Source organism: Ambystoma mexicanum, chromosome 14 (assembly GCF_040938575.1).
Source record: "Ambystoma mexicanum isolate Mex_15411 chromosome 14, UKY_AmexF1_1, whole genome shotgun sequence".
NCBI classification, from domain to species: domain Eukaryota; kingdom Metazoa; phylum Chordata; class Amphibia; order Caudata; family Ambystomatidae; genus Ambystoma; species Ambystoma mexicanum.
In genome coordinates, this window is record NC_090940.1 from 321,517,822 (window position 1) to 321,542,666 (window position 24,845).

Sequence of the window (24,845 nt, forward strand, 5' to 3'; positions counted from 1 at the left end):
TGAGCTCTGGCCGCACCAGACGGGATGCGGCCTGGCTCCCAGGTAAGCCTCTTTACCCCACTCACTCTGTTTGCCGCCAGGGTGAGCGGGTGGTGCACTGGAGGCCACTGGCGCCAGTGCAACCCATCGTGGCTTCCTCCTTGATCTTCACCACCCGGACAGCAGGTGGACTTTCCGCACGCCAGCACCATTTCTTAACCCAGGCTGCTGCATGATACGCGGTCTGGTACTTTCACCTTTTTCGGTCCGACCGGGTTGGCCACCGGTGGGACCATTCCCCTCAGGCCACGCTCCGGTTCACAGTGACACGCGGTATTATCTTGACCGGGACTTTGATGTCTTCCAGCCCGCCTAGACTGGGACACGGGCGGGTCGCTGCCGCCTCTTAGGCCATACTCATGTCCTGGGGACCTCCCTGTACATGCGACCCCGGGTGCGGGTGTTACTCTCTACTTAGGCCGGGCCGCGGCATGGGGCTAACTTCCTGCCGGGATGCAGCTGGCAGATGCAGCCGGCTCAATAAAAAATGCCATGGGGGGCCACGACCCCTTGGGGACCGTAGCTCTTCTCTTTCTCACTTTCCTCAGGGGATCTTCCTTCTGTCTTTTCTTTTGCTTCCCCTTCTTCTCACCTTTCAAAAAAAAAAAAAAAATCCAGTTCAGTCCATGGTTGGTTGGCAGGGGAGACCTGCCATTATCCTTAAGCCTCAAGGTTCCATGTTTCTCCCTAGTGTGGGGAACTTGGTACATTCAGGTACGTCAGTCTATGTAAAGCACATACACATTTAATAACGCTTTGAATAAGCGCTGGCGTGTCTTGTCTTTCTTTGTATATTTTCCCCAAAACCCCCTCCTATCTTTTAGGGCCCCTTTTGGGACCAGGGGTTACAACGCCCTTCCCAAAGTCTTTTCCACAAACTCCCAATGGCATGACTCTTCCTTGGGATTCTCTTTTCAAAGTAACACAATTTCGGTTCGGGTCCCAGGCTTGCAAGACACGTGGTATGCTCTCCTGCCTGCCAGGCTCTCTCAAACAATTTGGGTGTGGGTCACAGACACACCAAACAACTGGTATACTCTCCTGCCGGGCTTTCTCTTTGTTCCTGTATTTCTTGGATTCACATAGTTGCAATATTCTGTATTGTTTGAGTAGGATGGCATAACACACAGTGGGCTGAGATGGGGGAACAAGATGCCAGGCAAGGGTTTTGGTTTGTGTGGAGGCAGCACACAGTCTGGGTTTTGTGTTATGGTTGGTGAGGGGACAGGAAGGAATGGGTCAGTCTTTTTTTTGCGGGTACAGCCCATTCATTTCTGGCTCTTACAGCCAGGTCAGAACCTCTGGCTCAGATCTGGGTTGCCCTACCCATGAAGCCACTGGCTGCCTAATTTCTGGCACCTTTATGCTAACAAATGCATATTAATTGTAATCAAGCATACTGCTGCTTTACAGGGCATTAAGTACCAGAATACAAAAGACAAAATACATCACTGATTAAAGCGTAATAAGCATACCCATATCAAAAACCAAGAGACAATTCAGCCAGTATGTGATGGCCCTCCGTTATTGTCCAATCTACTTGCTGATGAGCCAGTGTCCAATCTACTTGCTGATGAGCCAGTTTCAAAAGACCAGGCCGATGCTGCAGGTCAACCAGCAGCTAAAGTTCACAAACTATTTTACTAGGATTGTGAATCTACTTGTCCCGAGCTCTGCCACATTCTGCTCAACGACATGCAACCTTAAAACGTGAGTGCATGCCAGTCATGACATGACGAGAATGAAAAGATTTCACCCTCTGTTGCCACAAACCTTATCGAGGGTAAAACAAGTCTTCTATTCAAAAACTATTATCTCTAGAAGCTGTGGACTGACACACTACATCAGCAAAATAATGGCAGACATCAGACTATGGTTGTGACGAACTGTATACAAAATCCAAATAGGGGTAATCAAGCAGTTTAAAAAACGAAGTAACTGCAGGAATTCAACCAAAGCAAATACATATGCAAAACAAAGAGGCAGGTGTTTGTGCAAAGTAAATGGCTCGAAGATTTTAAATGTGCTGTTTTCGGAGGAAGAGGAAACGTCATTATCTGGAGACAGAAACAAATAACCCTGCAGTTTTGCATTGCGGTGAAAGTATCCTAATTTCGCATACACAAAATGTGACTTGTATGTTGAGGTAACCGAAAAACGTAAGCGAAACTTTAGAATGACATAACGAAAGCCAATCACACGGAAAAGGTTATTATATGCTGCTGTGATAGGCGAACCCAAAAATACACGAATAGCCATATCTATTAAGAAAAGACATGTACAGAAATATTGAGCGCTTGAATATTCTTTTCAATACAGCCTACTATGTTGCCAAGGGACGAGCGGCTTTTGCTAAATTCCCGAAAAAACAGATGGGGTCCTGGAAAACTACAATAACAATCATGCACGTCATGACTTTGTGATGGCAATTATCAAGTCCAAGAAAATAGAAATGCAGTGAGACATATGGCGGGCTCCTCCGTTTTCTGCCAGATGGATCAACTTAACTCATCAACGAACGTGCGATCATTTCTAAAGGCCTGCTTGTTACACATTTGTGCGACATTGTGAGCATGAAAAGCTCCACTGCACCTGGAGTGAAAGATGAAATAGAGTGGTCTGCAAAGTGTGCGGGTCTCAGTGGTGAGTCTTGGGCAGAAAAGCATTGGCATTAATACAGGTGGTGCACAGCTGTGAACCTGGGCACCGAGTCTGGAGCGGGGAGGCAGTTACTTGATAAGATGTCCGACAACGAAGTATGGGACAACAGTGATCATATTGCAGATGGATACTGTGCAGCTCACAATCTAGAAGTTGCCATCATTGAGGCTATAAAGGGAAACTCATATTTAGACAGGTGGGAAGATGTACTGAAGGGATGTATTCAACTATACTGTTATTCACCAAAGCATATTGTCTCGGGAGGATAGCTCAGGGGGCAGCGTGTTCGCCTTGGAAGCAAAACTGCACGGAGCACCACAGGTTCGATCCCTGGGTCTGTGCTTGGAAACCTCTGGGTATTAAGCGCGTTATAAATAACCTATCATCATAGAAGGGAATTTCAACAGATCCAACATTGTGGTAGAGTGCTTCCTGCTCTCAAGACCAATTGGGAGCATACAGCAGTACACTGCCAGCACCTGGCTATTGGTAAACACGAATACGCTGGCAAGGCCAAGAGATGCGGCACGATTTGAAATCCAAGTAATGTCTTTATTTGTTACACTTTATGATAGATTTTACTGTACTGTTTCTTCAAGTGTCTATGGCGTACCAGCAGGAAGACTACCTCATTTCTGAAGAATGAAGGAGAACCAAGGTCCTTCAGAGGAAGCTTCAGCACACAAAGGCAAAAAACATGGGAAGGTACTTTAAGAGTTTAATTAAACAACCATTTTGCAGGGGGCACACTGCTACCACCAATAAAGCCTTGCAGAAAAGGCCAAGTTAGTGTTAAAGAAGACACAAGAGACTTGACAGACAATGCTGGATCATTTATACAAAACCAGTTTCTCAAGCACATAAGTGGTAAACTACATGCATTGCTCACCATTTTTAATGTTCCATTGTGGCTATAGACTGTTTTAACAGACATCAAGTTTTGGGGGTGAGTTTGAAAATGTATTCAGTATAACTCAAAGACATTGTCAGATGAGGACATTTAGTCTGCTCCAGGAGAGTGGATGGTGTTCAAACGTCTTGTGTTTCAACACAGAAGACACATGCCTGTAGCTCTATTTATTCAACTGTTGAAGGACTGCCCGGAGAAATTAAATAGGTTCTTCCAATTTTGGAAATAATGCTCTGTATCTGCCCAACAGCAGCAACTTGTGAGCGAGGATTTAGCAGCATAACAGGTAACTAAAATCAGCTGTGCACTTCCTAACGGTGTGTTAGGCAAAGTTTGTATGCAGTACCCTCTGGGAACACTACAAACAACTATGACTACAGTTATAGGCAACCCAACCTCCGGTATAAGCTTGTACTACACAGTTTTGGTAGCGTGTTGAGCAGCCAGGCTTATCTCAAGAGGGGAAATGTGAGCTGTAGTGGAGTTACACAAAAATTCACTGTTACAGGTATTCAAATAAACTCTCACACTCAAGGTTTCTTGCATAAAAAAATATTAATTGATTTATCAGTCAGTTATAAAGCCTTCTTCAGAAGGGAGCAATGTAATAGTAACACACAAATACACTTCAATACTGTACACTCTGAGTTTCTGAATCAATAAAGACCCTTTTGGGATGGCCCACAGACACAACCTACACCCACAGGTGACTTCAATAACAAGGGTGCTGGGGACATTAATATCTTACTGTTGGCATTCAGAATACTCTTAAAAGATGGCAAAAGGCAAAGGTTATTAGAACAAGATACCACAAATATTCTTAAGCAGGGCAAACACTTTTAGATCCTTTTAGAAGAGTCATACAATTCAATAGGCTCGGCCAAAGTCAATGGTCAAAAGTCTTAGATAGGATGAAGCCCTTCTGGTAAGTAAATGGAAGTCTTTCCACAAGTTCTTAGGAGTCTGGTGAAAAAGAAGAATCAAATGTAGGGCCACAAGCTGATTAGACTTGCGAGTTGTGGAAGTTACAGCTACAATAAGAGGTAAGTTCTCTTAGTCTTGTTTTACAGTACCTTAGTAAAGAAGAAAAGATGCAGCTGATGACTTCTGTTCCTGTGCAGCTCTGCAGATCTCACTGTTCCTGGGCCTCAGTCGTGGGGACAAGAGGGGGGGACTCCTGCAATGCACTGGGACTGTCAAGACCCGCAACTGGCAAACTTCACTTGCAGTGGCCGTTTCGTGTTTCAGCTCCTCGCGTCTACCGCAAATAGCAACAACGTGATTCCTGGCTGTCAAGATGGACTGTCCTTGCTTCTGGGTTCCTGCACTCTACTGAGGGGGCTCAGGCTTGGTCAGTCCTGCTTTCTGAGGATCTTCCAAAAGCTTTAGGCCAGCTTAAAAGCAACACAATCTGGTGTTCTTCTCCCTGGCTATACGATTTCCAGCAGCAACTCTGTGCAAATCCAACCAGCTCCAAAATGGGTGTCCAGGTGGCTTACTTTGGGGTGGATTGGTCCCACCAACTCAAAGGGAGAAGTCGTCTTTGCAGGGGCTTCTCTGCCGATGCAAACTTGGTGTTTCGGCACTGCAGCAGGGCTTCACCGGGCAAACCAACGGTCCAGGAGTTGCGGCAGGTGTCCTCTTCAAGCTCTTGTTCGGTTCCTTCGTCCAGTGGTCGACTCCAAGCCAAAAAGCTCAACTTTTATTCAGTTCTTTCCCATTCATTCCAGCCTAGCTGTCACTCACCCAGCAGGGTGGCTCTCCTTGCCTTACAGTCAGCCAGCCAATCACCACAGAGTGCATGTGTGTCTCCTAGGAGACTAAGCACAGGGAGTTCGGGCACTTCTCTCATTTCCTGCCTACCCCAGACACTCTGGAGTCAGAGGCGGGCTTCACTCCTGAATCCCGCCAAAGGCGACAAGAACAAAGAGACCAAACCTGGTTTGGCACACAGAGAAAATCTCTAGAAGGACCTTTCTACAAAGACATGGCGAAAAAAGAAGACCAGAGACCATTTTGTCAAAGATGGCTCCCGCGGTTGCTTTACCGGAGCCGCAACCGCAGCCCGAGATAAATGCAAACCATGGTAGTTCAAACAAAACCACTGCCACCAGCCATTCTGTGAGGAAAAGGTAACATAAAAATGTTACATGAGCATCTAGACACAGGGGATACTAAGTAACCCCTCCAGCACTCTATTGTAAGATAGTGTGTGCTGGGTCTAGAAAGTTACATCGGTAAGTAAAGTCAATTTCACTTTATTGCTCTGGGAAACAGTAGTTCATCCGAGAGAAGGTATTTAAATATTGGGATATCTGAAAGACTTCCCTGTGCCACTGCACTGAAGTGTGTGACATATTGTAAAAGATGGAGTTTGTCAGACTCCATAACCAAAAGAAACAGGAGGTCAAATTCACATTAAGATACATGAGAGAGTGGGGAAAAGGGTCACACTCTATCCAGGCTAAAAAAATCAAGTCCTCAAAATCCAGCAAAGTTGGTGGGGGTCTCTAAGGCGGAGGGAATTAGCACATTTTTTAGAATTCTCCCCAACACGGTGGGTACAGTATCTGTACTTACAAGGATTCAAGTAGATGGCCCAGACTTTGCTGGATTTGAGACTAACGCAGCAGTACTGCATTGGCTCATCTGAAACCCAGAAGACAGACATATTAGGGTCATAAGCAACCAAGACGCAAGAAAGATTTTAAAGTAGTTTTGCCAAGAGATTACAGTAACTGTTTGAAAGGTAACATGTGCAGAATAGTTATAAAATAATGTAAGCCTGCACTTGGCTCGCACGGTTATGAAAAGGCACACAGGCGGTGATGTTAGCCTTTAGCATTTCACTGCGTTAACATTTGTTTCCCCAATAACAAAAAATGCTTCTCTATTATATTTTGAATAGTTGGGATATTAAAAAAGTAGCTGCTACTTGACACACTGACAGAGTTATGTTTGTCACCAATTACCATGTTTTTTCAACAACAAAAAAAGTTCTCATTCAGTTACTGGGTTGAGTGCATTTCTCTTAAATTGAAGTTACTTGACCCACAGGTCTAGTGGAATTTTCAAGAATTTGGAAGGCCCCTGCTGTTTTGACGTTGGCAATTACAGAGCAAATGGTAACCTCCCATTTCTTGTCAAGCTGTACCTGTAAACAAATCCAGTAAAAGACAAAAGAAAAACTCCCTCCTTGAAACATAACTGGGCCTACATCCCAAAATAGGCACGGAATCAGTTCCAGTATCCTTGTCCAACAACCTTTGAATGACAGCTGACATGGAAGTTGTGAAGGCTTAACTTCCTTCTGCAGCATCTGTCACGGTTGAAAATAAGACCCTCCTACCAGTAGTGCACAACTGATGCCAGAGGGCCGAATGCACCTTACATACTTCCTATAGTGGGCCAAAAAGTAAATTTGCGAGGGGCGGTATGGCAGGAGGCTTTTTCAACCCCCAATTTTTATTAAACACATGGGCAAGGAATACCTTTTTGAGGTGCACCGGTCTTTATTTGTATTTCAATCTTAAATATTTTCACCATTTATATTTTCCTATTGACACATTGTCAATATTAGACAAAGTAGGCAAATCATCAAGGAGGAAAAGACTGCGCTGAAAGATTTCACACATTCACACATTCAGTGAGAAACATTGCAGCGTCTCTCAGATGTCATTTGCTGGATCTCGGGCACCAGTGATGTGCATACTCTCGATAGGTAGAAGAAATTTCTCCTAACAAACATACCATCCAATTCACATCTGGAAGCAGAGAAGCTTAAAAGGCACGTTCTATTTTCCTAATACTCGGCAGGCTGATCCCATACAATTGTCACTGCATCGGTGCCAGGCTTCAAAATTTCGAATTATCCTCGATTTAAGAATGTGTTGGCCTGTAGGTTAGACACTGGGTCAATGCATCTATAATTGGAGATGGCCCAGTAGAGCAAATGTAGAATGAGTAACGTGCCATACAGCAAGTTGCTATCTCTAGCCCAGCTTCACAAATCTGAAGCATCAAGCAGTTTTGAGTTCGACCACACTTCCTATTCCCTTTTTTATTTGTGTGTCTGATTACTGAGAAATGGTGCACTGGGAGGGGTAGAGGGTAAGGGACATTATTTTACAGTAGATTTAAAACAAAACAAATATCTGAATCACCAGAGGACCTTTTGGATTAGCTTCATGCTGATGCGTTCTCTGCCCCGCTGTTCCTTACCCTTAACCCGCAAACAAATAATATTTGATTTCTTTTGAAGGCACGCCCTAATCCATCTTTTTCAGCGTGGTGGCAGATAATTTGATGGTTAATCCGCCGTTGTGTCCCTGTCAGCTCGTTATAAGGCTCCTGCAATGGCAGCTCTCACGGGTCCCTTTTCGCGGACCTGAGCAGCCAAGACGAGCAGACTGTGGGCAAGGACCCTTGGCTCTACGAGGTGCCGATTTAAGCAGGAAATTAGCAATGTGCGTTTCAGACCCAAGTACAGTAACGCAGTGTTTTCTTACCTGGAAGGTCGGAAGGTCGATGAGGTGGCAGACGGATGGACCGCCTCTAAACTTCTTGTGCTGCGGGTGGCATGGCTGAAATGCCTTCTAGCAACAAGCCACGCAGTGAATGCACTGCACCAATAGAGAGAGGGTCAGCATTTTTCCCAGCCCACTAAGTCAAAGACTTCACTAATGGAGGGCGGGCGTTGCTGCTTTTGGGCCGCCCTCCCTTAGGAAAGTCTTTAATCCCGGCGGGCTGACAAAAGCAAATTGCCGGGCTGCATGTTGTGCACCCTTGTCCTAGACTGTTCCTAATCCACAGCCCACACACAGTTCTCAGTCGCAGCCCTGAATTTTCTCCCAAAGGAAGATCTCGCAGAGTCATGCCCTCCTTCTCCAATATTTTACCCAGTTGTGATATTCATGAGGTCCTTGGGTGGTCCTCTTCTTTAATTTCGACCTCCACTGCTCGCTACCATTTTCCGTTCTCCTATGCTAATATGCTCATCAACAACACAGAGATCCACCTTTGCCCAGACAAAATCAATGTCAACAAAAATAAGACTGCCACCTCCTCCAGGAAGGACCTGAAGACACGACTTTTCTAAGAGCAACTTGCCAATCGCTGTTTGTTCCACTCCTCGCGAAGCCCTAACCTCCCCTGCTCCCCCATCAATCCCAGCTCTTCTGCTACCCTTGCACCCTTACTTGTAACCTCCTCGGTGCATCGATTAGGTGCAGCTTGCCAGCTAGATGTGTGCTTTATAAAAATCCCTTACACACAATGCCACATGTTGTGCCCCAATCTTCAGGCCATGAACACATGGGTGGGACTGAAGACAAACATTTCAAACACTACAATCCTGCTCCCAAAACAACACCTCGCGACTCTGGATCAAGTGTTTCTGGCCAGCCAGACTCCAGAAACTGCCCCTTGTCAGCCACCAATGTCAAGTTCATTGGCTTCATCATTGACCGAGATATTTGCCTTGCTGCCAAAGTGAGTTCTGTTGCCAAACGCTTTTTCCAACTTAAAATCTTCTGTCACAAACTCCCCTTTCTATTCTACCCATACAGGGTTAGTGCTATTTATATTTGCATTTATTTCAGTGCACAAAACCCAGCTGCATCTAGCCGCTAGTTCCACAAAGGGCATGGTACAGTTCATAGAATACAAGAACACACGTATAAGTTAAAGCATGTATGTATACATACTGGCATATCCTCACCTCATGGTGCGGGGGGCTGCTTCATGCATGCAAACAGGCAAAAAAGTCAAAACAGGGTGGACAGTGGGAGGTCGAGACTACACAAGCTGGTGCCACATCTGAAACAACAGGGGCTACCTCAGTTATGTGCAATCTTGGCGGTGAGCTTAGATTGAGAACGTAATTGTTATAGTTCGGAGAGTCAGATGTTTGTCCCCCTTGGACAGTGAGCAAAGCAACGAGGTGAAATGCAAGGCGAGTGCCGGGAGGCCAATGCGGACAGCAGTGGTGGAGCTGATGTAAGTAACTCCATCCTAAAAATGCATCCATCCCCACCTGCCGGGACTAAGGCAACAGCTGCCGTTTGGGCATCCAATCCAACATATTTGCCTATAGAGAAAACATTTAGCAGGCAGGCTCCTGTAGCGTCTTCTCGATGGGAAATATGACATCTCTGCAGCACTGTACATCCTACATTGGATTCCCGTCACTAAAATAATTAAGGTCACGACAACATGCATAATCCAAAACACGCTCTGTAGTCCCTCTCAAGACTATATCATTTTCAAATTAATACACCAGACGACCCCCCACCACACTTTTGCACAACTTGGATTCTCCATGCCCGAAAAATCAAGGAGACAAATGGTTGAAGGGCCTTCTGCTGTCTGTACACAAACCTTTAGAATGATCTCCCATTTCGCTTCCCACTAACTGCAACCTCCTCAGATACAGGAATGCTCTCAAAACATTTATTTTCCGATTATAACCTCCTCCAGCAACGTTCTCCTTCTGTTCTGTATATCTTGAGGACGATAGCAGCACGCAGTGCGCAACAATAATGATAAATGATCTTGGCAAATTGATGTGTCAACAAGGGCTGGAAGGTAATACACATTGCTTATAGAATGCGCAGTAAGGGTGAAAATGTGAACGTCTAGGTTGAAAACAAATGACTGTCCCCACATGGTCATTGCATTATCTCACTTCATTATCTCGCTACCAAGACTCCAGGCAGAAACTAACGTGAACTAATGTGCCATAATTCTGAAGCCATAGATGCAGGCAACCTACATTGGACATAATCAAATGGGAACGCCAAACTTTATTAAAATACCCAATGCCCCTTATTGATATTTAGTCAATGAAACATGGGTCACCACAAAGCAGTGTACGAAGGCCATATTAATGGACAGAGAAGTCCCATTGCTGGGTTCTATATAAACGTAATCTCTATTGGTTAATAGATTAAACTATCAGATGGACTATAAATATATATTCCGTATTATATACACTGAACACAGTAGCGGGATCACTCGGAGGATTATAGCACAACTGTGAGGCTACCTCCTGGGAGAAAAGGTGTCTCTTAATGGTGATCTTGAAGGTAGTCATTAGTAAACTGCCCTTTATTTTGGGGGTAGGGCATTTAAGTGATGGGGACCAGGAGGATGAAGAAAGGAAAGCAGGAGATAACACAGTGTGGACCGTTAGTAGAGCAGAGATCAGGAGTATGGATTACGAGCTGTTATGAGATGATAGATTAAACAAATTAAGGGTGCAAACCAAAAATCGATTTAAACACAGGAAGAAGAAATGTGAAGATATTGCAACACCGCATGAAGGTGAAAGGGGCGAGGAATGTGCAGAAGGTACAGGAAGAAAATCCCAATACCTTATTAAGAGGGACTAAAACGTAGCAGTAATTGAGCACCCTGCTGAATAGCATTTAGAAGAGGGAAACTGATATACCGATAGATTTTAAGGATGTTCGTAAAGTAAAACCTGGTAGCTGTGGAGTTGATTTAAAGCTGTGGTTTTAGTTAGATTTCGATTTCAAAGAGAACCCCCATGCTGAAAGCCTTGTGGGGGGAAGAAGAGGGGTCAGGAACAAAGCATATAAGAGAGGTGGCATTGGCGGCGCAGAGATGTTTAAAATGCACAGTATCAAACTCTTTAGTTGGGGTGATGAGCTCTCCCCCACATCACCAGGCCTGAGTCACAGAATAATTTGGCCCATTTGAAGCGTTTGACACAGCGAGTACAGCAACTGGACTCAACCCTTAATGGGTAAAGCAATCCCTGCAGCGAAGAGGGAAAAGAAGAGATGGAAAACGAGAAATGACAGGTTCACGTATTACAAAGGGGATGGGATAGCAGTGAGATTAACGACCACTATCGACGAAGATGGACCAGAGCATTTTCATTGATTTGGCATCAGAAGCTACATCACTGCATTTGTACAGCAAAGGGAGACAGAGTGCAGAGGCCCTGCATGAGTTGGCACATCTCAGCTCTGCGCTTCATATTTAAACAGTGAGCTTTCCGATCACTTGCCACTTCCACAGAAGCGCAGTGCACGTAATGCGAGAGGTATACTACACTGCACCACATCCTAAATCACGTTATTCCCCTCTCCCAAACTCAAACCCTTCAAGCAGTCAGTCACTTACCATCTTCCTTTCCTTCTTTATGGGCCGGTTAAACAGTGCGCCGGAAGTGCGTCATTACAGTTCGCCATAACAAAGAGATGACATTTCGCGAGGAAAGCACGTTAGGGAAACTGAAGACATGAAAGAGGGACAAGTGCAAGCCACTCACGACGTGTCCATCTTGAAATTGTAATGCTAACCAATGCTTACCAACGTAATGAGAACCACGAACTATTAAGAAAAAGATATAAGAGAGAGAATTACATAGAAACTATTTAGGTTAAGGCAATATTTCAATAGATTATTTTTTTAGAAATATGAAAACGCATATATTAAACACGTAAACTTTGAGTTAATATTCCTTTTAGAGCCTCCAACTATAATTAGTTGACGCGCGCCAGTATTTCTCGACGTCACTGAGCTGAAGCTTATCATTTAGTGTTGCAGTTGCAAGTACAATTGAATGTAGAAAGCCGGAAAGGAAATTGAACCTGTAATCGATGGGGAAATGCGTAGATTTGTTGACTGGAAGTACACGCACCTGTGCATGGACGGTTGATATCCCCATAGCTGCTTCGGTGTGAGTAGGCTAATTCCCATTAGAGAAATGGCCCTTTTTGCTGTCCCAGTGGTCAGGTTTTATTTGCATTTATTTATTTATTGCATTTGCTATATGCCAAACCCATGGGTGTCAAGGTGTAGTTATAGACATCTTAGCATAATTAAATACAGTAACAATCAGGTCACATTACATTTGGTAGCATTTACTACAGTTAGAATAATACACCTTATAGTTGGCATCAGTGGATTTACAGTACAAGCAGACTAGTGATGGGGCAGGTGCACTGGCATAGGCCTAGTATTTGTTGAGTAAGCTCGTTTTTAATGCCTTTTTGAAACATTGGTGGGAGGGCTCATGTCTGGTAACAGGAGCCTGTTCCAGGTTTTTGGAGCCATTACTGGAAAACTGATACCCCTGGCTCTAGAGCACTTGTAGCGAGGAACAGAGAGGTGGGCATATTTATTGAATCTGAGAGTTCTTGCTGACTTGTTCAGGGAGACAGTATTGTTGAGATAAGTAGGTGCCTTCTTAGCGAGATATTTGTGAGTGATGCATAAAGATTTAAATATGATTCTAGCTTTTATGGGTAGCCAATGAACTTCCCTTCTGACGGTGAAGATGTGATCTGATTCTTTTAGTCTCAGGGCTGCTTGCAGGGCTTTATTTTGCAGCAATTGCAGTTTCGCCAAGTTGGTATTTGAAGTGCCTATCAGTAGAACATTGCAGTAATCAAGCTTCGATATAATGAGAGCCCGGACTAGGATGTTGTAGTTCTGTGGTATGAGGAATTGACGCCTTAATGCAACCAGTTTGGCTGTATAATAGGTGGCTGAGGATAAAGCATTGATGTGCTTAGACATTGTAAGATTGGTGTCTAAATGAACTCCTAATGTTTTAACCTGCTTTAGGACTGGATTGAGTGTGCCGTTGATGTTGATTTGTTGAGTAGTCTGCATGGAGGGTATTGATTCTGGCTGGGGAGTCTACGATCAGAATCTCTGTCTCCTCATTGTTGAGGCAGAGGCTATTTAGCGTCATCCAGTTTTGGATTATAGTGTATATTTTATTGATCGTGATTGTGTGCTGGTCATAATTCCCTGTGATGGGCGTAAGAATTTGAGTGTCATCGGCGAAGTTCATGTAGATGACACCCATGGCATCCAATGCAGCAAATAAAAGCTTGGTATACGCATTGTATTTGTATTTATTTTGTTTATATAGCGCTTTCATCCAAAGCGCTTTACATTAAAACAACAGAATACATAGAACAAAATAACAGTAGAAGCAATTTACAATCATGAATCGAACCAATAAAAACAGTAAGTAGAGCAATTAATCTGTAGTGGAAGGGGGAAGAGGTGAGGAGGGAAAAACAGGAGGGGAATAGTGTGAAAATGAGGGAGGATAAGGGGAAAGGGGAATGAAGAGAGGATCATAGGGAAGATTCAAGGTAAGGGGAGAGAATGGGAGGTGGGGAAGATTTCATGGTGGGGAATGGAGAAGGAGAGATTTCAGGGAAGAGCGGAAGGAGGAAAAGGTAGGAATGGAGCGGATTGAGAGAGGTAAGGCGTTCCAGTGCAGGGGGGCTAGGAGCTGAAAGGAGAGGAAACGGGAGAAAGCACATGGGGAAGGGGGGGCGGTCAAAAGGAAGTGGTCGGCTGAATGGAGGGAGCGGGAGGGATTATAGAAAGGGAGGAGAGAGGAGAGATAAGGGGGAGCCAGGTCATGGAGAGACTTAAGGACTAGACAGAGGAAATGAAACTTAAGTTGGGAGTGGAAGGGAAGCCAGCCAAGGGAAGACAGCAAAGAAGAAATGGAGTCATGCGGGGCAAGGAGACAGAGACATTGTAAAGCGTGGGAAAAGTAAAAGCAAAAGTAAAGCGTGACATTGACAAGAAGACATTGTAAAGCGTGTGCGACAGACAAGATCCTTGTGGGAATCCTATAGGTACTGAGAAGGGGTCTGCAGCCTCCTTGCCAATGGAGACACAGGATGTTCGGTCAGCCAGGAAGGATTTGATCCAGGACGTGGCTTCTTGTGAGAAGTGGAAGTTCTTTGCTAAAGTGGCACAGAGTTCGACATGATCGACTAGGTCGAATGCAGCGGATAAGTCTAATAGTAGGAGAATGCAAAGTTTGGCAGGGTCTCTTATGGAGTCCATCTGGATTTTGAGATCCAGGAGTGACGTCTCTGTACTGTGGTTTGGCCAGAAGCACGATTAACGTGCTCCTATGAGGTGGTTTTGTTAGAGATGTGCTTGGATTTGGGAGTAGGCTATTTTATCGATTATTTTGAGCAAAAAGGGGACAGTCGTTATAGGGCGATAGTTCGTGGGGACTGTCCCATCAGGGATGGTTTTCATAGGAGTGGGGTGACCCAAGCTTCCTTGATACTAGTAGGGACGCTATTTGTGTTAAAAGTGGTGTTAACAAATTTGGTGATAATGGGTGTTAGGGTAGGGGCGCACAGTTTGACTAATTGTGCAGGAATGCTGTCTCCTTTGCAGTTGGAGGGTTTTAGTTTGGTGATGGTGTCTAGCACTTGGGCTTGGCTAACTGGGGAGAATTTGAATTGGGTGTTGGTTTTGTCGCAGATTTTGTCAGTGGTAGGTGGAAGTGAGTTTTTTTTTTTTTGCTTGTATTTTTCTTTTTGTGACAATCTTAGTTTGGAGCACTTGGATTTTGGAGGCTATAGCATTCTGGATGGTAGTGCACCATGCTTTGCTAGAATTGTTCTGTGACGGTGGTGGGATGGGATTTTCTAACTCTCTTGAGTATTGTGAAGAGCTCTTTGGAATCTGAAGCAGCATTACTGATGCATTAATTCAGGGCATTAGCTTTATGAGCTATGATGGATGCCTTGTAAATTTGGCTAGCTTTTAAGAATGTACTGGCGGTGTCAATGGTATGGTTTTTTTAATGGATGTGTTCCAGTGACCTTTTGTTGCACCCGAGTACTACAAGTTCGTCATTGAACCAGAAGTTTGAACGTTTATCTGGGTGTCTTCTTTTAGTTGTAAAGGGGGCTAGTGCGTCAATGGTGGTAGTTAGGCATTTATGGTAGATGTCTGCTAGGCCACTAGGTGGGATTGTCGATCGGGAGAGTGGTCGAGGTGAGAGCTTCCTCCAGAATAGGGATGAGGTTGTCTGCTGCCAATGCATAATAAGGTCCTGCATAATAATGGGTTTTAGCTTACTCACATTGAGTAGGCTAGCCCCATTAGAGACATTGCCCTTTTTACCCCTAGTGGCCAAATCCTGCATAATAATGGGGGTTAGCTTACTCACACTGAGAAGGCTAGTTCCCCTTAGAGAAATGGCCCTTTTTACCCCTAGTGTACAAGTCCTGCATAATGATGCGCTTTAGATTATTCTCACTGAGAAGGCTAGTTCCCATTAGACGAGAGGACCTTTCTGCCTCTTCAGGTCGGAGGGCCGTTTCTCTAATGGGAGACCGTTTCTCTAATGGGAAATAGCTACTTCAGTATGGGGAAATAGCTGCTTCAGTGTGAGTAGGCTAGTTCCCAAAGAGACCTTTCTGCCTCTTCAGGTCGGAGGGCCGTTTCTCTAATGGGAAATAGCTTTTTCAGTGTGAGTGGGCAAGTTCCCTTTAGATGAGAGGACCTTTCTGCCTCTTCAAGTAGGAGGACCGTTTCACTAATGGGAAATAGCTTCTTCAGTGTGAGTAGGCTAGATCCCATTAGACAAAGGGACCTTTCTGCCTCTCCAGGTCGGAGGGCTGTTTCTCTAATTGGAAATAGCTGCTTCAGTGTCAGTAGGCTAGTTCCCATTAGACAAGAGGACCTTTCTGCCTCTCCAGGTCGGAGGGCCGTTTCTCTAATGGGAAATAGATGCTTCATTGTGAGTAGGCTAGTTCCCATTAGACAAGAGGGCCTTTTGCCTCTCCATGTCGGAGGGCCATTTCTTTAAACGGAAATAGCTGCTTCAGTGTGAGTGGGCTAGTTCCCATTAGACGAGAGGACCTTTCTGCCTCTGCAGGTTGGAGGGCTGTTGTTACTCACCACCAGGCAGGACAGGCCGGGGTGTTGCTCACAATACCCCAAGTCGTATGACAGGAGGGAGCCAGTCGGGATACCGCTATTCAGCCACAGCTGGGTTAATATCCTGTTACGGATTTCACCCAGAACCAGGCCTCCTCAAACTGAGGAAACTCTTCTTGGCAATACACTCCTCTGCTGATTGAACGTGTAGCGCTAGAGGAGTTGATTCCCCAAAAGAGCGGGGAACATCCACACCGCCACACCAATGCTGAAATGGAAAACACAAACAGATTAACACACAGGTAAAACAAGGTACCAGTAATTACCCTAAAGGACACTGTATATACCTGTAATAGTGGTGGCTTGGGTGTATAGTACTGAGCCTATGGAAAGCAAAGAACTAATATTAACCCTCGGTACTACTACAGGTGGTAGTGGCTTGGTCAGTATAAACTAACAGGAAGACAACTTACCCCCCAATTAGAATAGGAGTGACTGGAATGTTCAAAGTCAGTAAACAACGGCAGTGTAAAATAACAAACGGGTAGGTTAGTAGTGGGATACTCCCTGGATGGAACGAGGGTCGCTACTAGATTCAGGGTGGTGCACCAAGCAGCAAAGCGTTCAAGGTTGCACGTGACTGATCTTCAATATGTTTTCAGTTGAAGTGGTATTCAGATAAACAACAGTCTCAAGGAATTGGATGATACAGGTACTTCAGAAAACACAGAAAAGTGATATGACGGCACAGTTCAGAAGCACTGTTTAGCTTAACGGGTGAGGATGTTTCAATGCGTGCAAAGTGCTCCTTGTACAGCACGTTGTGATAGGTGTGTAGCGGGATACACAGAGACCCAGAGCGGGGCACAGGGAGAATGCTGGTGGCGTGGTGAATCTCCGGAAAGGTAGTGTAACGGGGAACACACAAGACCACACTGAGGGGGTAGCAGGGTCGGGTAATCTTCATGTCAGGCACAGAATGTTAGGCAAAGAAGCCCGATAACTTTCCGAGTCATCCACGTTGGTTGCAATTTCAACCAAGGGAGCAGGCAAGGTGAGTCAAAGTAGGAATTCCTTGTCTTGATAACAATCTAATGTTCAGAATGGCAGTAACGCTTTAATTAGAAGCAGCGTTGAGAGGGAGAAGCTTACTTTTATGATCTCCGCGAGGGGCGGGGTCTGTGGACTCGCGCCGTGGTCGACTGGCTGATCACGTGACGTGACCGGCGCTCCAGCAACCTCCAGCACTGCCAGAAAGGTGAAGTTAGGCGTCTAGAGATAAATGAGTGTGCTTTAATGCCACAGGACAGTAAGGGGCGAAGAGTGGATGACGACCCAGTTGTAACAGCTGTTTCTCTAATGGGAAATAGCTGCTTCTGTGTGAGTGGGCTAGTTCCCATTAGACGGGAGGACCTTTCTGCCTCTCCAGGTCGGAGTGCTGTTTCTCTAATGGGAAAAAGCTGCTTCAGTGTGAGTGGGTGTAGTGTGTGAGTGAAATGAGCCAGAAAACATGGCACTGATGCGGGGCCATCTTGGATATTCACTTCCATTTACCGCAAGAAAACAGTAATGAAAGCCTATGTTTTCCTGGGCTCAGCTAGCAAACATGTGTTTTCTGCTGTAGAGATAAGGTCACATATTTATGTCAGTTGACCGAGCTGGGCAGAATAGTTATTGTACTGTCCGCCGAAGGACGAGCTAGAAAGGTAGTCGGAACACTGCAGGTGCAGTGATAAGGGGCAGTGGGAACGACGGCAAGGAGGGAAGATGGGTTTTTTCCGCTTCTAACCGGAATTTTCCACTCTCTTTATGCCTCATGCTTATTGTCTGCTCTTTGGCCGAGGGCAGCATGGTAACCATGAGGGGCAGGGATAAAAAGTAGCCCCCTTAAGAGACCAGGGTATGGTATTTCCTCTTGGAACTTCGGAGTTAGAAGTTGGACCCCGGGTGTTGTAATCTCGCTGGAAGGGAGGATGCTCCGCTCCAGATCTAAGCAGTATTGTCGTGGCCGAGATAAAGGTTTCTCCTGTGGCAATCTTAACGGTGAAGTCTTTTTCTCCTTTTATTTCTATATCTATAATGTGTTTATTTTTTCTGTTTGTATGTTATGAGTGAATAACGGGCATATAACGCGCCACTCTTTTTATAACTATCACAGATGTCATGTGTAATTCTGTGCCTATCTGAGTCCAATGATTGTTTTTGTAAGGGTCTGGAGAACGTAAGTAAGTGATCTCCCCAGGAGACTACGATAAAGTGAAACAGTGGGCTAGTTCCCATTAGACAATAGGACCTTTGTGCTCTAGCTAGGCAGCATTACATAATTTCCCTCAGGGAACGGATGGGGACCCTGCCGGTGCTCCTTGGGACTGCTGTTGGACTTGGGGACGGTCAATGCTTTTTCTTTTTCACAGGTAGGTGCACCCACACATGAGATACTTTTTTATCCAGACACCTGTGGGAACGTGGGAAGGGAGGACGTGTGTTGTTGGCGGCATGTTTCAGTAGTTTTTACGTGGGAAATGTCTGAAAATTGTGTTTTTTTTTGGGTAATACATTCTAGAGCGATTCGGATACGTCACACCTCTGTGCGTTCCCACAGGAGCCTTGTTTTTGGAAATGCACCGAGTTCCCTGTTTTCCTTGGTGGCTGCGACACCCCAAGCAACAATCTGTAGGTTGTCAACAAGAGCAAATTCCTGCAAAATCTGCTCTGCCGAAACACTTGGGGTTACCAGTGGTTTAGCATTTGGTTATTTTCTCTCACCCCCATACAGCAAACTAGAATTCCTTGGTGGCATTATGACCACCTATATGTGGGAAGAAAAAGAAAGGGGGCCACGTTTGGCTGAGATATCACATGTAACAAAAAAGATACAAGTGATTTAATGGCGACATGCGAAAACCACCAAAAAAGGGCTTGGCACGGGGGACGGGGGGACCATTGGCAGTTAAGGGGTTAAAACGAATAACACATTAGCTTAAAGAAATAAATACACAATTGGGTAAAGGAAGTGTTTTTATAATGACAAGTGCTTACACTGAAAGCAACAAATAGTACATATATGTGTAGACTGGATACATGCTATACATACACAGTATATTTGGCAATTGCCTTTTTAAAACCAAAGATCGAACTGGTGGAGCCATGTGGAGTGAACCTGCTTTACCTGGGGCGACTGGAAGAAAAAGAAGCTGAATAGTGAAACATTTGTGGAAAACAGTTCTCTTAAATGCACATGAAAAGCTGCAAGAATTTGATAACATAAAAAGTAAACTTTATTATTGCAAATGTTCACAATTTTTTTTCACAATATTTCCTGTAAGGGCTCAACAGATATCACGACTTCACACCTTCAGGAGGGGCACAGTGATATGCAGTGCCAGAGGTTTGTGACGCAATTATCGATCTATAAATTATTTGCTTTGCATAATGGTGCTGTAGTGTGAACAAGTATGGGTAAACTATAGACAAATAAAGATCTCACAAAGAACATTCCCAAGTTAAAAATGTCACCCGAAATATGGCTTTATAGGACAGTGAGTTCAAATAACATGAAAAGCAACTCACACTGCCTAAAATTAAAAATGTGATTAGAGTGGAAGGAACTCAGAAACACTTGACATTTTTCTGAAGCGCACCTGGCACTTTTTGAATCCCTTATACTCTTTGCACTTTAGTCAGGCATTTCCAATATTTACGATTTGCCTTGGTGAAGTAATATGGTTCTGCATTGACTTTATGACGCATTTTGCACTCCGCACTTTTATATGGATGTATAATGGATTTGTGTGTACAAGGTAGTTTTGTCAGTATTTAACATCAGGCATTTGCCAAGCGGAGTGGCCGAGCAAGAATGTACAGACAGAATTTGGCCTGTAGATATTCTGCCCCAATTCCATAAAAGGCATGATGAACTAACCATTAGGCCTTGACCTGAATGGGCTTTGCCATAGGTAGCCAATGAAGATGTTACACAACTGGTGTGTAAGCGGTTACTCTGGCTGCAGTTTTCTGCAGGACCTGAAGGTGTCATAAGAGGTAGACAGGTTGTGCCCGAAATAGGGTCTTGCAGTGGTCCATGGAGGACATAACAAGTGAGGACACCACAGGGGCACGTAACTGAGAAAGGAGTAAACGAAGAACCTTACTAAGGGTTTTCAGTTGAAGATAGCCCCTTTGACATACTGGACTTATCTGAGATTCCGCAGACAGAAAAGCTTCATATATTTACCCCTAGAGATGGCCAAAAAGAGGGGTCCAAAAGGCAGTAGAGGAAGGAGGGCCCACCACCAATACCTCAATTGTTATCCCATTCAACTTGAGCCAGCTATTACACATCCATGCACCCACAGCTTCGACGCAGGCCCTAAATCTGGTCGCTGTCTCGACAAGAGAGAGATCTAAACAGACCAGGATCAGTATCATATGTTAAGAATAACATAGGAAGCCATGAGAGCAGATAAGCTTGGTAAGAGGTTGCATGTACATGTTAAACAAAACCTGGAAGATGGAGGAAAGCTGAGGGACTCCACATATCAAGGCAGTTGGCACAGAGTGAAAAGGGGGAGGGAAATTGACTGTTCAGTGAGAGAGAAACAAAGAAAACCAGGAAAGAACAGCACCAGAAAGGTTGACCCGGACGAGCAAGACGACATGGTCAATGGTATCAAAGGCGGGAGATAAGTCAAGTAACATTAAAGCACTGACGCTGCCCGAGACGTGCAGCCAAACCACATCATCAACGTTGGAGACCAGCACCCCGTGCCACGTCCTGGACGAAATCCAGATTGGGAAGTGTGGAAGAAGAAAGATTACTCAAGAAAGGGCAGACGAAGACTTCAAAAAGTTTCATAAGAAGATTCCAAGATGGCCGCCATGACCACTCCACCGTGCGTAGCGCGCCCCTCCACAGCGACCCAAAAAAGGAGCAATAAGCAGCGTTAAAACCAAGACCCCAGGGCAGTAAAAGCAAAGGGGACGACCCGAGAACCAAGTGGTCCCCAAGAAAACTCAAACGGGACCATTTGAAGGCAGAGAGGGGCATAGTGAGCGGAACTGAGGGTGCCAGCAGCAATGCCTGCGTGGGGACTGGCAGCCGAGCTGGAGGAGATCAGAGAGACCCGCGGGGGGTGCAGAAGATATGGGGTGCCCGTTTAGCCACGGCAACATAGGCGTGAGCGGACCACTGCGGATCCCCGGGAGCCGTCCTGGGGGAGATGAGGCTGCCAGATCAGTGTGCTTACTCGGGCCATGACGTGCCGGCGCAGGCACCGCATCGTGGCGCAGCAATCCAGCAGAGCTGATGCAGCCCGACACCCAGCTACAAAAGTAAGGAGGGGGAGCGGGTAGTATTCCCCTGAAATCCTGCACCCGCCTCATCCCCATATAGCAAGCCTAGCTTTGCACGGCGCAGGGCCTCCACGAACCACGCGACGCAGGTCCCCCATGAGCTGTGATGCACCCCAGCTGGCGGATGGTAAGCAGGCATAATTAAGGGAGTCAGCAGCCACGAAGCAGGTGCTCGCAAGCCGCTCCCCTCCCAAACAATCGACATGGAGGTTTATGAAAGCATCTGCCCCAACGCACCATAACCTACACTTGCAAGGGGACCCCCTACAGCGGGAAATCCGCAGCATACTCAGATCCAGGCAAAGGCCCAAACCAATACCATTCAGCAACATCAGAGGCAAACTGCAGTAATAGAAGGGCGTCAGCACTTAGTCTTCTGCAGCATCGCCCCGGCCAACGGCCAGGGAAGGAACCCGGGGGGGGGACATTGCGTGCTCCCAACCCCCAGCAATGGACTCCGCAGGCCAATACCCCGGGGTCAAAAGGAACTTCAGAGGCCTGGGGAGAAGCCCCCCACAGTAAGGTACAGGCAGGCACTTGCCATCACCTGGCAATTTCGCACAACATGCCCAAGGAGGCCAAGCCCATGGAGGCCAAAGTGGGCCCCCCAAGGACCAAGATCTCAAAAAAACAGGAAGGGACCCTCCAAAAGCTATGGAGAAAGGAGAGGGAAGCCCCAGAGGAAGAGGATCCAACAGTGACAAAGAGGCAGGGGTTAGAGGAACCCCGAATGCTGCCACAGGGGCAAGAGGTCACAAGTGAGGTGCTGCAACAGTGCTTTAAGGCATTCAGTGACCAAATGACGGCTACCCTTCATACACAATTAAACCTAATACGCACAGAACTTGCACAATCCCTGCAGGAAATCAAAGGCGACATAGTTGAATTGGGTGACAGAGTTGATACAAATAAAAAAGCCATTCAAGAACTCACTGAAGGCATCCGGAAGATAGATGTATTAGCGGAGCAGCTGGCGGTAGCGACACACAGCCTGGAGCTCCAAGCAGAGGATTCTATAAAGCATTCCAGACAACATTAGTCCTGTTAATGACATCCCTGTTCAACTCCTCCTCCGATACGGGCTGCATCTCCCAGTCCATGGAGGAGGCCAAGGTAATCCTCTTCCCTAAGCCAAACAAGAAACAAACCCTCTGTAGCTCTTACTGCCCTATTGCCCTAATAAACCCTGACACCAAAATCTTTACAAAAATTCTAACATCTAGAATGGATAAAGTAATTCCCGACCTGATCCACCCAAACCAAGCAGGCTTTGTCAAGGGGAGACAAACGTTTGACAACATAAGGCGAATATTCCACTTAATAGAGAAGTCAAACAGGGTGGGCCTGAGGGCGAGGGTGTTAGCGCTAGATGCAGAGAAGGCATTTGAGCGAGTCAAATGGTCATTCTTGTTTGCAACCATGGAGGTTATGGGGTTTGCACCAGGCTTTCTCCGCCTCGTCAAAGCCAACTATGGAGCACCAATTATCAGGCTAGCTATCAATGGGCATGTCTCCCAGGCGATAAGGGTCACTAGGGGTACTAAGCAGGGCTGCCCCATGTCACCAGTCCTGTACGCGATCTTTCTTGAACCCTTCCTAGCTAGAATTAGACCCGGAGAGGGGGATAAAAGGGATTATTGCTGGTGGCAAAGACCATAAGGCAATGGCCTTTGCCAACAACTGTCATGGCCACTGGTCAAAGGCCATTACCTTCATGCCCTGCAGGGTCCCAATGGACTCAGTCCTGGAACCTTTGCAGCCAAGCTCATTTAAAAGTGTACTCTGCACACAGTGTGCCTAAGTCACGTGCATCCGGGCCGGGCGCGGCCCTCCAAAGACATTGAAGGCACGTGCAGAAGTCAGAGGGAGTGGTAAGGTGGGGCCGCAAGGCGGGGCCTAAAGGGAGTGGCTGGGGCCAGGCTATATAAACCAGCCCCACCGCATGACCTCGCGTTAGTCTGCTGGAGCAGCATAACGCTTACCGCCGTCTACTGTTCCTTACCTGTTTCCAGTTCATCACGTTTATCTTCAGTCTCCGGAACTCCATCCTACAGCTACTGCGCGCATCTTAACTGAGACCAGCCGCGCCATCGCTCGAAGCACTGCTACCCGATCCAACTCTGCAGTTACGGCACGAATCTTACCTGAGCCCAGCCACGCCATCGCTCGAAGCACCGCTACCCGATCCAACTCTGCAGCTACCGCACGCATCTTACTTGGGTCCAGCCACGCCATTGCTCAAAGCACTGCTACCCGATTCCAACTCTGCAGTTACCGCGTGCATTTTACCTGTCTCCGCTGATCCAACTCTTCCAGCTCCTTACCTGTTCCGAGCGACCGACAACACGAGAGTCATCTTCCGGCTCAACATTCTCGCGGATCCTTCCATCTGGCAGCCAACAGGTGTTTGGAACATCGCTCGCCATCAAGCGCTGTCTGGTTGAACCTGCAAGGGAGACAGAAAGCATAAGGTTAGCAACTGCATAAACTTTTAACTCCTTGGCCACGCAACTCACAAACTTGCGCTTCACCTGGAAACCCAATTTACCTACTAGTGGGCTCTTCTGGATCCTCTTTGGCATCATTTAGAACCCTCTTCCATCACTGCGACTCTGCTGGCCATCTTCATACCTAAAGGGAAAGAAAGGACATTACAACGTTACGGACAATAATAATTGGGGAAAAATCAGCACAAAGGTTACAGACAATAATCATTGTTACAAAAACGTACCTACAAGGCGGGATTGGTTGCAGCTGGTCTGGGCCACCATGCATAAGGAACAGTTACGCAACTTGGTCTGTCCACGGCACCCCTGCTGAGAGAAAGCAGGACGGAGAGCTCATCATTACAAAACAACAGGTGAGGTCATATGGGAAAACGCATGATCATATCATTCTGGCACGAAGGGTTCGAGAGGGATCGCCCTTCCACCGCAGCATTCTCATTGCCTCTTACCTTCTCCCAGGGGTATAACCAGCAACTCGAGCAGTCTACACTATCGCAGTCGGGGGAAGAGCTCGAACCTGAGCAGTCCAGGGAGGGCTCCAACCGTGCCCCGACACCCCCTGCAGAGACCAGGTGAGCGTAACAACAACCTCCTGGTCGTGATAACAGACATGGATGCTTCCCTTCCAAGGTTAACAGCAATTTTAGGGGAATTTGGCAGAGTGGCAGGCCTGAAGACCAACA

At 46.1% G+C, this 24,845-nt stretch overlaps 1 protein-coding gene across 1 annotated transcript in view; it reads right to left on the minus strand.

The window, feature by feature from the left end:
• The window catches only part of PSMC1 (proteasome 26S subunit, ATPase 1), a 102,980-nt gene extending 91,086 nt beyond the window's left edge, over positions 1 to 11,894 (minus strand). Inside the window, exon 1 of the mRNA XM_069637457.1 lies at positions 11,762 to 11,894. Within this exon, the coding sequence (XP_069493558.1) occupies positions 11,762 to 11,764 (3 nt within the window). The 5' untranslated portion in view covers positions 11,765 to 11,894. The remainder of the gene's footprint in view (positions 1 to 11,761) is intronic.
• Between the last annotated feature and the right edge of the window lie 12,951 nt (positions 11,895 to 24,845).